At 40.9% G+C, this 16,752-nt stretch overlaps 1 protein-coding gene across 8 annotated transcripts in view; it reads right to left on the minus strand.

Moving 5' to 3' along the window:
• Nucleotides 1-16,752, minus strand: part of LRIG3 (leucine rich repeats and immunoglobulin like domains 3) — a 53,447-nt gene that overhangs the window by 15,184 nt on the left and 21,511 nt on the right. For 5 of the 8 annotated variants that reach the window (XM_089920953.1, XM_089920954.1, XM_089920952.1 and 2 more), the window contains 11 exons: nucleotides 10,840-10,971; nucleotides 10,153-10,296; nucleotides 8,747-8,890; nucleotides 8,293-8,436; nucleotides 7,739-7,882; nucleotides 6,709-6,789; nucleotides 5,610-5,681; nucleotides 3,362-3,433; nucleotides 2,681-2,844; nucleotides 1,965-2,066; nucleotides 243-563 (listed from right to left, as the gene is read on the minus strand). In XM_089920953.1, coding sequence (XP_089777079.1) covers nucleotides 243-563; nucleotides 1,965-2,066; nucleotides 2,681-2,844; nucleotides 3,362-3,433; nucleotides 5,610-5,681; nucleotides 6,709-6,789; nucleotides 7,739-7,882; nucleotides 8,293-8,436; nucleotides 8,747-8,890; nucleotides 10,153-10,268 — 1,360 coding nt within the window. In that variant the 5' untranslated portion in view covers nucleotides 10,269-10,296; nucleotides 10,840-10,971. The remainder of the gene's footprint in view (nucleotides 1-242; nucleotides 564-1,964; nucleotides 2,067-2,680; nucleotides 2,845-3,361; nucleotides 3,434-5,609; nucleotides 5,682-6,708; nucleotides 6,790-7,738; nucleotides 7,883-8,292; nucleotides 8,437-8,746; nucleotides 8,891-10,152; nucleotides 10,297-10,839; nucleotides 10,972-16,752) is intronic. The other 3 variants (XM_089920949.1, XM_022571664.3, XM_022571666.3) reach the window with 3 other exon arrangements.

The raw sequence follows: 16,752 nt of genomic DNA on the forward strand, positions 1-16,752 counted from the left end.
TTGTGAACTCTCACAGAGCAAAAAGTGTCTGGTTCATCTTGGTTACCCACCATGCTAAGGATGGGGTCTTCAACACAAAAACTGCTTGCTTAACCAAGACTATTAATCTTGTGGAGTGAGAAGGGTTAGGTGGAGAACTGTAAGAGCAGAGGATAGGGTTAGCAGTAAGAAAAAGAGAGGAAATGAGAAATATGTTGCTAAAACATATCTTTAAACGCAGAAGGAAAAGTCAGATCACATACTATTTACTGTGAGCTTGGCTTTGACAGAGTAGGATGAACCAAAGTGATTGGAGATGACACACTGATATCTCCCTTCACTGGTAAATTCCACACTGCGGAGCCGAAGAACGGTGGTGTACTCCATCACCTCCCCACCTTGGGCCCGGAGGTGTGCATAATTTTCCATTTCAGCATCATGCAGCAGTTCATTGTCTTTTTTCCAAGCAAAAGTCATTGGGGAATCACTGCTGCTGGCAGCTGAGCAGATAAAACTCAAATCGGAACCTTTTATTGCCGACTGTGTTTCTGGCTGAACTGTGATCTGGGGTTTAGGAAAATCATCTGTTCAAAATGGAGAGGAGGAAACAAAACAGTTTTAAGCTTGAGTCCAAATGCTACTCAGATCTGAACACCAAGAAACTCAAAACAAACAGTGGCTTAGGTTTTTACCCTCTGTGTATGTTTCACAGATGGACCAGCAGTCCCAGTGTTGAAAATAACAGACTGGGAGAGAGTTTATAAAGTAATTCATTCATTTCAGCTAGAGACTGAGCCCTATTTATCCATCATTAACTGGGAGGAGACTGATATATTGGAATACAGTTTATTGCAGACCTCTTGGCTTTTTTTTTTTTAACATAAATACAAGAAGAAATCGGTTAAGACACTTCCAGGCTCATGGATCATCTTGAAATGCTACTAGGAACTGCATTTTTTCCCCATGTTCTTCATAAATAAGCAGAAAAATTAAGAAATCAAACATCAATAATGATAATCAATACCACTAAAGGCAGCAAATTAACACCCCACTTACCAAAAATAGAACTCATTAAAAAGACCAGTCATTTTTAGGTAGAGCAGGAAAAAACAATCCTGTAGTGAAAGGAAAAGCATTTCTCAAGCTCCCTGTGAGCCCCCGGCTCCAGCCTGGAGTTTAGAGTGGACAGTCCATCAGGTCGCTGTGCCACACTGTCAGAGCTACATTATAATTACAGCTAAGCAACTCTTTCATTCCAAACAGTTATTTTTAGTTCTCTGTTACTTTTTGGAAAAGTTACCTTTTTGAACTTCAGTTTCTCAGAGATGGTCTAAACCCAGAAGGAAGCATCTTAAAGCAACCAAAAGGTATTACTTGGGTGCTCTGAAAAAAATTACGTGTGTGTGTGTGTGTGTGTGTGTGTGTGTGTGTTTATGAATGGGGTATGGGGGACCCTCTGACAACTGCAATGCAGGTAATTTCCAATGCCACGCCTGCATGCTGTAATCGAGATAGTTTCTTCTGTGTGATTATTCTAAAATTCTCATCTGGTAAAAAATCTATGGGTACTATGTAGATATGGGAAAGTGTGTGTGTGTGTGTGTGTGTGTGTGTGTGTGTGTGTGTGTGTGTGTGTGTGTGTGTGTGTGTGTGTGTGTCTCAAAGTAATAGAGAGTTCATATCTCGAAGACTACAGAACTGAGAAATCAAGACCATGGAAAAGGAATAGCTCAGGCCCTTACAGCTGAATGCCAAATGCTTACTTAGATCCAAAAGCTACATCAGATGTTTTATTTCCAGAAACTGTTGGCACCACTTAATGCTGCAACCTAAAAAAAAATATGGTTTTCTTGTACTTAGCTAAACAATCCTAAGCAAAGCAGTTTTAAATAAAATTTTAAAGGCCAATGTAGAATTAGGGTCTGCAGTATCTTAACACACATACTAAAATTCAAACAAATTTTGATTTCATGTTCTGTACGCACATTTAGTTTTACAAAGGTCTCCATGGCAGCAAATAGTAGTGCAGCAGACGGAAGACGGCACCAGAGAGATGAAAACTTGGGGTTTTGATCGAGATCTGCTATCTGAAGTTGGGTAAGCAAATTTCTAACGCTGAGATGCTTAGATGCTAAGACAATGGACCTTACATTTATTTACAATAAACTCAAACATTCTGTTACTTGTAATGTTTTACCCACTAATAGTAAAATTTTTAGCAGACTATAAATCACTAGCTAATAATTTTCTCTTTCTACTCACCATAAACAGCATCTGCACAGGATTTAAGTCAGTCTCTTCACTGAGCTCACAAGAGCCTCTCAACAACCCCCGGAACTGGGGAGAGCAGAGAGCAGCGCTCCCATTTCATAGATGTGAAGACTGAGATTCAGGGAATCACAGTTAAGTAGCAGGGCTGTGACTATCCTTCAGTTCTCCCAAGATCCAACATCATTCTCTTTCTGCCAAACCACTCTGATGCCAATTTTATAAATTATAGAAAAAATTATAGAAAAAAATTTTCTTTCCATCAGTAAAACTGTGATCCTCAGCAAGCTACAGATCCATTCTCATCTACCTCAGCAGAAATAAGAGCTTTATTAAGGGAACATAAATTTATTGAAGTCCATTATTTGGACAAATGGGAGAAAAAAAAAAAAGAAGAATGAATAAAAAAGTCAAAGGCCATAGTTCCACTCACCACACACAAAGCCATCTGGGCTAACAGCAAAAATACTTCTTCCCTTCAGCAACTGAGGATGGGCACAACTGGCATTTACGAAGCTCTGAAAGTTGTTTTCCGCCACCCACTGTGGGAGCCATTTTAGTTGGCAATCGCACAAAAGGCTTGATGTATTTAAGTGCCTGAGGAGAGTAATTACATTTAATTTGTTTTGTACGAAATGCAGATTTCTACAAGTATAAACTAAACTCATGTAAATATTAACAAAGCAATGAATGGGGAAACCAAATACACACATCCCATGGACTAAATATTCTACAGTCCATCTTAAAATGCAAGACATGGAACTCACACTGTTTTTTTTTTTGTTGGTGGTGTTCTCACGGACCAGCAGAGACAGAAGTGCTGATACACCAAAAATACCTTACTACTGAAAACTGGTTACTATGATGAGGCACCGTACTGTATTGGGTCCCACAAATTTCAACCGCCAATTTGTAACAGAAAGAAAAAGGAACTCCTCTTTTCAACAAAGGGAACAAAAAACCAACTCCTCTTGCTTTCTGGTAACAAAAGTTAAGGGATGTGATGAATGTGCCAGACACTTTCTATAGATACATAATCCAGGATAATCCACCCCATGTCAGTTTCCCCCTCCATGCTTTATGTGAAACTCTTGGAAGGAAAAGAAAAGCTTACAGTTGCTGAAGTTTCTTCATTTGTGAGAATGCATTGCCTTGTAATGACATGATTGCGTTGTCACTCAGGTCTCTGAAAAAGCAACCAAATCAAATACATTCGAGGGAATTATGGTCACTATGTGCCTTCAGGCAAAGGGTGGGCCCACGCTGCCCACGCCATTCGCCACAAAAATACTCTCTGTGCTGAGATGCACAAATGGGGGTGACTAGAACTCATCAGGGAGCCTGGACTCAAGAACAAGGATATCTGCATCAGAGGCAGGTTCTGTTACGGTGAGAGAGATTTCATATCACCACATACAGGATTTTTGACTCTTAAGGGACTAAGCTGTTCTGCCATGTTATTTTATTACACTTCTTATTATTCAAATTAGTAACCATTAGTAACTTTTAAATGCACAAATAAAATTCCTCATAATTATGCTTTTAAAAAACCATCACGTATAGAATACCTTCTATGATACGCAACCATGTTAAGTGATTTACGTTTACATATTATTACATTTAATCCTCACATCAACCCAAAAGCAGATGGGATAACTACCTTGGCTTGGCGTGAAAGGGGCAGATAAGATTTGAACTCAATTATTTTCAATTTCCAAACCTATGCTCTCAGTCACTAGCCTATTCTGTCACACACAACTCACTCATGGGGAGACAGGTAGGTGTTCAGACAAGAGGTTCTCACTAAAACAAACCAACCAACAAACACTTCAGGCAGGACATTTATAAAATGAGAGAATATTCTGGGCTGGCTTTATTTTTAACTGGTGCTTATGAGCGCTCTGGATTAAAGTCCTCTCCACAGTGATTACTACTCTGTTTTCCTTTAAAAGGGTGGAGAAAAGGGATTTTGAATGAGACAAGTGGCAACAGAAGACAGAATCGAGGTCCCAAACGTGGGCAGAGAAAGAGGCTGAGAGAGTCATGAAGGTTTAGGAAACTGAAGCAGAGGCTAACGCTCCACGGATCCACTAACTCCACTTTCCCAGAAATGAAATGGGTCAGATGACAAACCCTTTTGGCTAGTTTCCCTTTGAAAATAATTTGTTTCAGTAAGCCCAGCAATACTGGCCCGCCTTTCCAGATGACGCTTTGCAGAGTTATCCCCTACAACCTGCCCTGCTACACTGTCGGCGTGGCTGGCGATCCAGAGCTCCCTGCAACCAATGAGTCATTGCGAAGACGGCAAGATGGTGGTGCACAGATTAACAGCTAAACACACAGCACCAGTGACGGTACCAAGCAAATGTGTATCTTACATGATAACTTCTTCTGCCCAGGTTAACAGATAATACAACTTTTGGCTATAAGCATTCCTTAATAGTCAGGGTGGACACACTTTGTGCTGCTTCAGACTCCCACTGAACACATATACGTGCACCCACGGTTATCAGAAGCTGGTTGGCTCTGTGCTCCTGCAGGCTTTGACTCCTATCAAGGCTGTGCTCCTAGTGCCTGAAAATATTCGAGTGCCTAAGTGTCATTTTAGAAATGTGTGCCAGGAGTTACTGGGGGCAGAAGATGTGAAGGCAAGAGCTGCTATGAGAGCAGGGGCTGCCCTGGTTTGAGCCCTGCTTCTGTCAGCTGCTAACTTACAGGTTAGTTGCAAAAGAGAGTGAGAAAAAGAATAAAGGAGGAAAAGCAGGTTGTATGCTTTATAATTAAACAACAGTAACAATAAACAAAATTCTCAAAGTAGTGTTAAAACTCTCCTGTCACTCTCCAGGACTGGAGGGATTGTCTTTTTTGAGCGTTAAGATGTGCGTTGCCTTCTTAACTGTCCGATGGGATCAATGAACCCTCAGAGCCACTGCATCTTAACTTAAAAATTAAGATAATAGTAGCTATTAAATAGTTTTCTCGTGAGGATTAAATGAGAAAATATAAATAAGTACCTAGCATAATGCCTGATGTGCAGTAGGTGTGTGATAAATGGTAGTTTTTTAAAAAAATTAAATATACCACTGCTTGAGAGAAATAACTAAGAGAAAACCCCAAAGTGATGTATAGCAATGCCCTTAAAGGCAAAAGAAATATGCACCTGTACACTTATACTTTCATACAGATATACAGACAGATAAGTAGGCAGGTAGGTAGACAAAGGACAAAGGATAGATGTGTATATTTTATTGTACTGAGAGGATACCAACAAAATTATGTACTAGTTTGTGTTACCTTTCATGACATGTAAGTAGATAACCATTTCAGACTGCCTTTAGGGTAACTAAATTCCTGTTACTCACAGATGTTCTAATGCATCCAAACCAGTGAAGGCTTTTTTGGTAATGGATCGAATCCGGTTTCCCTGGAGTATCCTTAAAAAAAAAAAAAAAATTATAATGGAACAGTTAGTAAAAGCCATTGTGGAGTGCAACTCTCCTGAAAAGAACTGCTTTTTAAATCATTTGTGAATATTCTATTTTCTTCAATTAAACAAGATATCCTTAAAAAAATGTATCCGTGCCATCTATTTCAGTAATATGGTTCAGCATGGTTGCAAAGCATTCGACAGAGAACCCAGCAAAAATAGGTATTCGAGAAGTTACTCTGATGGTTAAATCAAAGCAGTGATTTTTCAAAAAGGTAGAAACTTTATTCCAAGTAAAATGTCTCAGAACACTAATAAATAGAGCAGGTAATACTGGAGACTTTCTCCTTACCCACCCACCCCATGGATATCTTCATCACCCACAGAAGTTTAGGACTAAATGGAAGCCAATTTGAAGACTGCTTGCTTAAAACACAGAACTTAGCCATCTTCAAGGCCATTTTGTGGCTAAATAGAAACATGTTTTTATCCTGAATTGCTTGGAACCCACTGCAGTGTTATCATTGGTCACTGGATCGCTTCATTTAAACATTCCTGTGAGGGAAGGGCAACACTGCACGTTTCAAAATGCTGAACTTAGTGCACTAACCTTTACACAGTAGTAATCCCAAGGGTCTAAGCGCTCAAAACAACTTAAAATTCTTATCTGGATACTAAAGTCAGCTGCACTAACCCAAGTGTTGAGTAAAACCACTATACCCAAGGAAGAAAATCTAATCAATACACATCTCGTGTAACAGTAGTCATTTGCGGAGATGACAAAGGGTAGCAACCAGATTGAGCACCTGTTTTAAAACTTTTTAAAGATGTCAACTTGTGTGTGGAACTGAGCTCAATTAAGACAAAGTGTTTAGGGAGTTCCCTGGCGGTCCAGTGGTCAGGACTCGGCGTGGCCCCGGGGTTCAGTCCCTGGTTGGGGAACTAAGATCCCGAAAGCTGCGCGGTGTAGCCAAAAAAACCCCAAAATGTTTAGGTCAGAAAGCAACGCCAATTATGAAGCAAATCATACTCACAGCCGCCTCAGTTTGTCAAGCCCAGAGAAGGCACCATTCATGTCCTCAATGGTCCAAGAAATTTCATTATTCTTCAGATCCCTGGTTCAAAAAAGGGAGAGTTATGGAAAGTGGTACCAGGTACTTAATAAAAGATACAGGCATTCTTGTTAGACATATGCTTAGAAAGCAAAGATCCCCACCCAGGTGGCATGTGATTTGGAATAATTCCTCATAACTGCCCATATCATCTCTCTCTGCCCCTTTCAAAACAATAGAAAACTGTTTCTCTCCCTAACATAGATCTTACCTCCTGCCCTCCTCCCTCAGCAGCATTTTATACTTTTGTCCGAGATGAGGAGAGTTGATTCCGGCCCTATTAACTCCTCTATCAAGATGACTAAATTCTGCAAGACTTGAATAGTCTGAAAAATACATTAAACTTTAAAACCTCTGCTCCAACCACACAAGGAGCAGCTCGCCAAAGCACACGGCATGTCTTTCAGTCATGTAATGCTTCAAACAGTGAACACAGCAAAACTTTCTGACAGTGCAAAAATCAAAAGCCCGTTGCACAACGTTAAAATTCACATTTGAAAGATTTTTCAAAGGCCATTTAATCCAACTCTCTCTTCTTCCTCTTGGGACAGAGATCAAGTCTGGATATAACTGGTCTGATAAACAGGCGCCTTCCTTTGCTGCACTTTGTATGTCTTGTTTGCTCTGGGTAATTTTTAATCTGCATTTTTACGAAGAAAAATTAGTGGATTTGAAATTGTCTTCCTCTTGAGCAGTTACCAACTTCCTGGAGATCCTGAGAAGGCTGACTGTAATCACCAAACCAATCTGATCACTGTCCTTTTTAATCCCTTTAAGAAGCACACATGGATGAAATGGACCGATCTTAATCAAACTGATCTGGGAAAGATTAAGACACTACTTCTGAGGCTGTACACATTTCCTTCATAACAAAGGAAATCTGCTTGGAGAAAAGTGGGCACATTTAGGAACCAATTAGGTTCATGGACCAACAGCAAAATGTGTAACTTACAAAGTCTTTAAACTGGAAAGCCCCCGGAAGGCACAATCAGCAATGTAGCTGACTTTGTTATTCCCAATGTGCAGTGTATTTAGCAAGCTTAGGCCCAGGAAGCTTGAATCATCCAACCTTGATAAGTGATTGAAAGTTAAGTCCCTGTAAAGGAAAAAGGAACAAAAAAACAAACGATAGCTTTTATTTTCCAGTTCAATGCAATGATTTGTTTAAAAAAAAAGAACAGAAAGAGGTAATATATATTGCCACAGTTACCCTTATTTTAAAACTCTGCCTTCTTAATAATACTCAGGTAAACATTATTTCTAATCCCAGTAATTAAAAAAAATTCTCTTTATTTGAGAATCACCACCATGGCTTTAGCCCATGTGCCACAGAATTGAAATGGTAGAGCTGGCTTCAACTTATCACAAAACTATGACTAGGTTGCCCGTGCAAAAAGCTGTCGCCTTGGAAACTTTGTTATGAAAATTTCACAGATCAGTGGTAAGAAGCTCATGCTCTGGCATGATTCCTGCTCTCAAACCTGAGGAGAATAAAAGGCAACTCACAGCTCACTGAGTTTCTGGCAGAACTCCCAGGCATCAGGGCTGATCCTGTTGATGGCATTTTGGCTTAGATGAAGTTCCTGCAGCATCAGTAGGCCGTAAAGCCAGCCTTTGGTAATCTCTGTTAGGTTGTTATGGTCCAGCTGCCTACATTTACAATAAGAGTCAAAAGCAGGATCCCAAGTTCATTATCTAGACTCTTCAAAGGGGACATATTACAACCTATTACATATTCCTATTGTTATGAGATGTGTAGCTTTTGTTACACAAAGACATCAGCAGAAAATACTATGCTTATTAAATTCTCAGTCACATTACCTGAAACAAAACTTAATATTAAATTATAAGCTTGTAAATGATGAGATTTTAACATAGGATTTCAAATAAAAGTTGCTGAATGCTCACTGAGCATTCCATGATCATACCACCTGAGTAGGAATTGATCACCCGCACTTACAAGATTTCCATGTTGCTCAGCCCCCAGAAAGCTCCATCCATGAGTTTTGTCACTCCATTTCTTTGCATTTTCAGAGACTTCAGAGCACCAAGCCCTTGGAACGTGAGCCCATCGACGTTTTTGATCTTGTTTCGGTTCAGTTCACTACATTGGATGTTACAGTTAGACAGTTAGCTTATATGACAAACTCTGGAAGCAGTAATAAAATGTGACATTACTGCAATATAGTTAAACCAGCCTGTGTTAAATTACATAGAATGCTTTAAATTTCTAAGCATTTTTATTGAGAAGAATTTTGATTTACTAGCAGTGAGTAAATTTCCTTCTGAAACATGTGATGTATTTTGGGGATCATCAAATTCTGACACCAGATTGCACTTCAATTTCTAAGCTGTTGTCCATTCAGTATGGAAGTAAACACATTAATATTGGTCTTCAAAGTATCCAGAATGAGAGTACTGAATATTACATTAAAACACGAGGTCTACTCAGAAGCAGGGCCGTCGAGTTTATCCTGTTCAACTGCTTACAAAGGCTGATTCCTCTCTGTCACAATTTGTACTGTGTTTAATGCTTCCTCTTTAAGGCAGTCATTCTCAACCTTGGTTGCACCCTGGAATCACCTGGGGAGTTTTAAAAAATTACTGAAGCCTGGATCTTACCCCAGAGGTTCTAATGTAATTGGTCTAGGGTGTGGCCTGGGCACTGGGATTTTTAAAAGCTCCCCAAGTATCTGTAATGTGCAGCCAAGGCTGAAAACCACTATACTGTAGGAGCCTGTTCACAGATTTTCCCACCGTTATTAATGAGACAGCGCTTTACAGCTCCTTAAGCTATGAGGGGCCCTGCAGTCATTGGTACGGTTCTCACGATCCACAGCTGTGGAGAGTCACCATGATGTCTTCAGTGCCATCATGATGGCTTTGTATGGAGGTTGTTCAATGATTACACTGCTCACTCTTTCAGGAACAATCCAACTTGCCTTGTCAGGCAGAAGCCTGTACCGGGTGACTTTTTTTTTTTTTTTTTTTTTTCGGTACGCGGGCCTCTCACTGTTGTGGCCTCTCCCGTTGCGGAGCACAGGCTCCGGACGCGCAGGTCCAGTGGCCATGGCTCACGGGCCCAGCCGCTCCGCGGCACATGGGATCTCCCCGGACTGGGGCACGAACCCGCGTCCCCTGCATCGGCAGGCGGACTGGACTCTCAACCACTGCGCCACCAGGGAAGCCCCCGGGTGACTTTTAAGGCTCTTTCTGATTCAGTGGTTCTACAACTCCAGCTCTCAGAGGAAAGGTGGCTACATCCTTGCTTCTAAACTCCTTCTGCCACATTGTGGATTTTAGGGGGTAGGTGCCAAGGGTTTAGAGGAGGTGAGGAAACAGAATCTAAGAGGACATTTTACTTACAGGTGTTGCAGTTGAGGCAGTCTAAACATCTTGGGTGGGAGAGCTGAGATTCGGTTCCTGTTCAGCTTCAGCACCAGGAGTGTGTTGGCCAGACTGTCAAAATACCCAGGTTCCATGGATGTCACTCGGTTGCTGTTGATATACCTATTGAAAGTCTGAAGATGAGCTTCTCTTTCTGGTCCTTTGAGAAGTTAAAGTGCATGTATTCTCTGTATATGAAAGACTCTCCAGAGAACCTACCCATCACTTGTAACAATGGACACTTAAAATAATTAACTCTTTACGCCCTTGCAGGCCAATATCGACTATGATTCACACATCTCTCTGGGGGAAAAAGTGACTAAAATATTTGAAGATAACAAACATTACCCAATTTTTGTGAAATTCATTTATTAATGAAATACACCGGGGGTTTAATTTTGATTATTTTTTTACAGAATCACTTGGTTTTTCTATAACAGTCTAAGGATGTCTCAATTTTTGTAATCCAATAGTGTAAGAATAAAATGAAGACTGTGGTTATTCGGGCTTACAGAAAATTACCAGTCAGTAAGAAAGTGACATTTTTGATCCATCAGCAGTAAGAAATGGTCAGCATTCTGGTTCCTATCTTAAAGTTGTTTCCTTTTTTAATATAGCACAATATTTTCATCACGGGTGAAAACTGTTAAAAACAACTTGACTTACAGATATTTGAGTTGTAGGGGTGGAAGTGCAGTTTTAAGCTCTGAAATATTATTGCCACTCAGGTCCAAAGTTTCGAGGGATTGAAACCGTCTCAGATGTTCAGCTAATATTTCCACAATCTTGTTTCCAGCTCTGGATTTAAAGAATAGCACAGATAACAGGGTTAATGGTACAACAATCTGAAAGGTGAAAAATAGGTTCTATTTCTAACTCGTTCTTCAGAAATTTGGAAAACTGTTCTACACAGCACGTTAAAAAGTTAAACAGCAACTCTTTAGTCACTTTAATGTTACATTAGATAGTAAATCATAATTTTAGAATTATGAAAAGCTTTCCGATATAAATCTGGGTGCGTTTAACAGCTGTGGTTATCTAAATGCGATGCACTTAAACTGATTTTTCTTTCTCTTATTTTGTTAACAGTCTTTCTTCCTTATCATTTCATGAAATGGGATATGAAATGACTAGCACCAAGTTGGCATATTCCAGGCACTGGTGTGTTAGTTCCCTATTCTTTCTTCTTGAGTCCTAATTCATTTCTAATTCTTCCCTTGGAAAGCACACACACTACAGGTGCCAATGAACTTAAGATACTCATCAGATTGGGCTTTTTAAAAGCCATCCTAGAGAAATCTCTTTTTCTTTGGAAACAGCAAGTTTCAATGCATTGCCATTGTCTTCAAAACCAGTGGATATGCTCCAAGGCTTTGAATATTATAAAAACAAGAGCACACCAGTCTAAATAATCTCTGGGAGCAATTAGATTTTTTAAAAGTTTGACATTAACTATCTTAAACACCAGACCATGATGTCCAACATTGTAGTCACATGTGGCTCTTTACATTTAAATTAAAATTAAATGTTAAAGTTCAGTTCCTTAGTCATAGTAGCCACATGTCAGATCCTGAACAGGTGCCTGGTATCTGTCAAATGGGCCAGTACACATACAGAACATCCGCACTATTGTGGAAAGCTCTACTGGTAAGCACTGGACCACAAATGAGAAAAGATAAACAAAATAAAACAAAAAGAGGCCAAGTCAAAGCTTTTAGAAGGTCATCAATACAACAGTTTCCAAGGGGGAGATTCAGCATTAAACAACAATCTTGCTAGAAGACAGGAACCAAACTGATGTGCAAGCCATCTTAACTGTCATATTAGACCAGATAGCTTGGACTTTTTAGACATTAGGCAGGGGAAAAATGACGTGTCAAGGGAGAAGGGCTGGGATGATGGCAGAGTCCACCTACAAAGAAGGGTCTTCGCGTTACAGCTCAAGGAACAATGAAACGGTCGAGGGCTCTAAGTAGAACTCTGTATGTCATATAAGTCACGTGCTGCCATTTTTAGGTAAACCCTCACTTAAGGGGAAAACTTAGAAAGAGATTTCATATGTGTATCTTTCTTACCAATAACTGCATTTGTATAGTGTTTTGAGTTCATTAAGTTCTTTTGCATTATTGTAACTCTCAGGCCTCTCACCATCACAGAAGGTTCCTGAGTTAGGAGCACCTCTTACGTGTTTTCACAAGATCCTCTGCTGTGTGTGACACAGCACTTTTTACGCTGTTGGTCTTTTCTGCCATACTGTGAGCTCCTTTAAAGCAGGGCTGTATATCTATCCCCGTCTTGGAATGTATATGGAATCTAATAACGCTGAGGGCATTGGATGCCAAGCCCTATGCTACGCATTGTTCATACATTATGCCATTTAATCATAATAACATTTCTCTGCTGTTTAAATTAGGAAACTAGAGCTTTTAACCTAACAAGTCCAAGTACTCCCCCCAGGCCACCTCACAGAGTAAGTCCCTATTGGTCCCAAAGCAATCCCTGAAGGCTGTTTCATAGAACACAGTTTCAAACATTCAAACAACTTAATTTTGGCAATTAAGTTCTTACTTTCTGGAGGTGAAGATGCACCTCCAGAAAGTCTCGCAACTTCCCACTCTTGCAAAAATGCTGAGCTACTGGTTCCAAACTGCTGTGGGAATCCACACCAGCTCACTGAGCCCTCATCATGCCAACACTAAGGATGCCCTGGAAACGGGTCTCCCCCCAGTCTGTGCTTGCACCTCAGGAGGAAAAGAGGGTCACCAAGAGTTTGCACGTGTTTGGCAGCCAACAGAGTAGAAGACCAGCTTCCTGAATGTGTGCAAATGCCAGGTGCTGCTTTCCCCAGTAAGTGGAGAAACCAGGTTGTACATTTTAAATCTATTTAAATAACAATGAACTAACAAAACTTCTCAAAATATTGTGAAAAATCTTCCCTGTGCTACTTCTAAGGACTGTCGGGGAATCGTCTTTTTTGACCCAAGTCATCCAAAAATCTAATCCCATTTTTAAAGTAATCCTATACAAGGTAACAGGCAGGGGTGATGTATACCCTAACAGCTGAACTCTGTGATAATAGTAAGGTTAAAAAAAGGGGTGGGGGGAGGCGCGGTTAGCAGTCCCATGTACAAGTCACAACTATCAAGCTCCTCAGATTCCCATGAAGTCTTACAGATTCTGTTTAGAGTCAAGTCAGCCATGACCTCTGATTCTGACCATTTCCCACATCTGGATTCCTCAGTGTGTAAACCCCTTGATCTAGCTGTGAGGTACAGCGTAATGCAAGTGAGACAATTAGTCAATTTCTACATCCTGGAGATGGATTCAGTCCAAGAGACAAGCCACAGGGCCTCAGGGTCAGGGTGTGTGGGTTAAAGGAAACCACACTTTAGGGGACAAAAATGTTCTCTTAAAAACACAACCCAAATGTTTGAATTACCAGGAAGCCCCCACCCCCACCCCGCGCAAACAACAGAGTAACCCTGAAACACCCCCCTCTCATCTCCTTCCCTCTCCCTCCAGTCCGCAGCCACTGCCGCCCATCAAATTCTGCATCTGGTTTTGGTCCCCAGGTTGTCTGGGGCTAGCTAGTACAGCTACGCTTACATTTAACAACAAGAAGGGACAGCCATAGGTTTTCGCAATAAATGGAGCAAACTGGTTTCTGGTGGGAGGGAAAGGGAGACCCACAGGTGTCTATTATGTTGCTCAAATAAGGCTACAAGTTAGATAACAGGCCATACAATCTTTGGTTTGTGTATTCGTTTGTTTATAAGGTAATTATGAACAAGGTATTAAAACTGCCAATTACTTGAGTGACGAATAAAATTTTCCTTGCAGTTCAAGTATGCTCCAGCCGAAGCCAGCCACTTCCTGAGCTGCACACCTCCTAAATTGCAGTGTGAAAGTGCTCAGTTATAAACAGAGCCTGTACAGTGCGTCTTTGTCAGCACTGCTTCCTAGCACAAAAATCCCTTACAACTGCCAGGATAATGGTCCCTGTATCACAAAATTTTAACTCTGTTCTAATGGAACTGAATTAAATCCAAATACCAGTTTCATATTAGCTCTCAGACTAACTGGCAAATAACCACCTAATAGGTACGAGTTTAAAATAAAAGAAAAAAAAACTTGCTTTATGTCAAACAAGAAGGGTTTAAAAAAAAGACAACTACCTTAAAAAACTAGATTAAAAAATCTTTTTAATCACCTAAAACCCTCAAAATAAACATACTTCATAATAGAGTGGGTCACAAGTAACCACTTCTAGGAGACAAAGATTCAATTCAACTCCAGCTTCAATTTTTCTCCAAATACGGATAAATGCCAAAATTGATGAACATATTAAAGCACTGCAGTTGATTAATAGTTTTGGCAGGAAATGTGCAATGCTTCAACAAAAAACAAAACAAAACAAACTTTTTCCATTACTTAAGTTAATGTGGAAATGTCATCTTTCCATTGTTCAAAAATCTGTACTCTGAGCATAGGAAGACGTTTCAGCCTTGTGCAAATCCATCTTAACGACCGCGAATATTTTGGTCATCTATGTTTGTTGATAGTACAAGGCGTTCCATGGTCAAATCATTGCTGAGGTCAAGTATAACCAGTCCCTTATAGACAAACACAGACTTGGGGGCCTGGTCAGCTGGAATGCAGATGGTTCCCTCAGGGTTCTCAGAGGCCATGGGAATAACAGAAGGCCCAGGTATGTCAGCCTTGGCTTCTCAGGCCCAACAATCATGGTTTCACTTCGTCGCTAATTTCACCTTTCAGCCTTTGCCAAATACCTTTAAGCAGAAGCAAACCCGACTTATGATATTTGCATGATGATATTTGCTCTGAGAGTCCTGAAGATCTGACAACGAACAAGACGGATATGGTCCCTGACCTCACAGCACTGAAATTCTAGTGGGGGAGAACAGGCAGGCAAAAGGGAGTGGACACCAGAGGGATAAGTGGAAGAAGAAAGGACAGTCTCCTAAAAAGTGATGGGAGGGGTGTGGGCGTCAGCAAAACTTTCCGTGGGAAGGAGGAGTCTAGAGTTCCAGGCAGAAGCAAGTGAGACCAAGGCAAGCCTTCTTTCCCTTGAGGAAATGAGTGGAAACTGGAGAAAGAGGAAGTTGACGAGTGAGGTGCTGGGAGGAGAAGAGAGTAGGTCAAGTGGGACCCTGTAAACCATGTTAGGCATTTGGCCTTTGTCTCAAGATCAAGTAGAGGGAGGAGGACAGAGGATTTCGAACGGCGGGGTGACAATATTCGATGTGCATTTTGAAAAGACTTCTCTGGCAGCAGTGGGGAGAAAGACTGGGTGGGGGACAGGCAAGAGGAAGTACAGAGGACAGAGGAGGGATGGAGAGGCAATGGCGACGGTCTGCCTGGACACCCGTTTTGGGGGTGAAGCACCGTTCTTCCTCTGGTTTCCAGGGCACAGGCCGTGCTTTCCCCCTCCCCTGACAATACAGGCTCAGGTTTCCAGCTCTGCAGCCTCTGGACACTGGGACCCAGTTCAGCACTGCTGGAGTTCCCATCCACACTACTCACTACCCCTGTGTTCTGTCTGCTTGTACGAGCGGCCCTCTGAAGCAGGGGGTCCCCTTTTGCTCAGGTGTGAGATGCTACTGGCCAGAATAGCCCAGTTCTGGCATTTTCATGTCTGTAATCACTAGCAACATGGACAAATGTGTTATTCTTATATATAAGAAATGTGTGCATTTGTTCTGATACTCGGAACACCTGCAATTAATGTAAACCCGGACTAGATTAATAACAGTAAAATATAATCTAGGAGGTTACTGACCACTTGGTAACGATGATGATTGGTTCTTTTTGACTCACAGGGATCTCCAGAAAGCATGAGAGTCTCAAAAGAACGTTATGCACACCTAAGTGGATATAAATGGTACGAGTTTATTTCTGGAGTCAGAGAAGAGAGTCCCAGAGTGGAATATTCTTTGTGAGGAACCAGAATATCAGGTTTTTTCACACTGGAATTCCTGAAACCAATTAAAGTGTAGCTTCTTGGTGAATAAGAAATATCTGTCAATAGTTTCAGGTGTCTCCTACCTACTGCACAACATAAAGGCAGCTGAAGGCTTTGCAGCTCGATGTGTAAAGACGTGCAAACTTGGCTATTTAGAGAAGGTATGCATGTGTGGCATTTTCCTTTTAGAGAGGGCATGTGCAGTGAAATTTACTCTGAAACCATTTTTTTTAACATGTTGCAATGCCCCCCTTTCTTAGAATGCATTACTCTGACCACATCCCTGAAATCCAATTCAGTTACTGCAGCCAAAAAATTGCTGAATCCATGGTCACTCCACACAACCATAGAGCAAGTACATTAACTCTATTGACTGGGACAGTTGGCCTGGCCCCAAGGAAATACTGATTGCTATATGTAACTTGTAAGCAACTGGTTTAACACCATTTATAAAGGTATTACAAGCTGTTAAAGAAAACACGACATTTTGCAAACACATTAAAGATCACTTATATTTCCAACAATAACTCCTCTCCCCTCCCTACCCCCCCTCCCCACCAAAAAAAAGCTTCCTTGAAAACTACCTTGGCTGGAAT

This window comes from Delphinapterus leucas, chromosome 11, assembly GCF_059928025.1.
Source record: "Delphinapterus leucas isolate spDelLeu-1000000601 "Yukka" chromosome 11, BTC_Dleu_Yukka2, whole genome shotgun sequence".
Classification (NCBI taxonomy): Eukaryota; Metazoa; Chordata; class Mammalia; order Artiodactyla; family Monodontidae; genus Delphinapterus; species Delphinapterus leucas.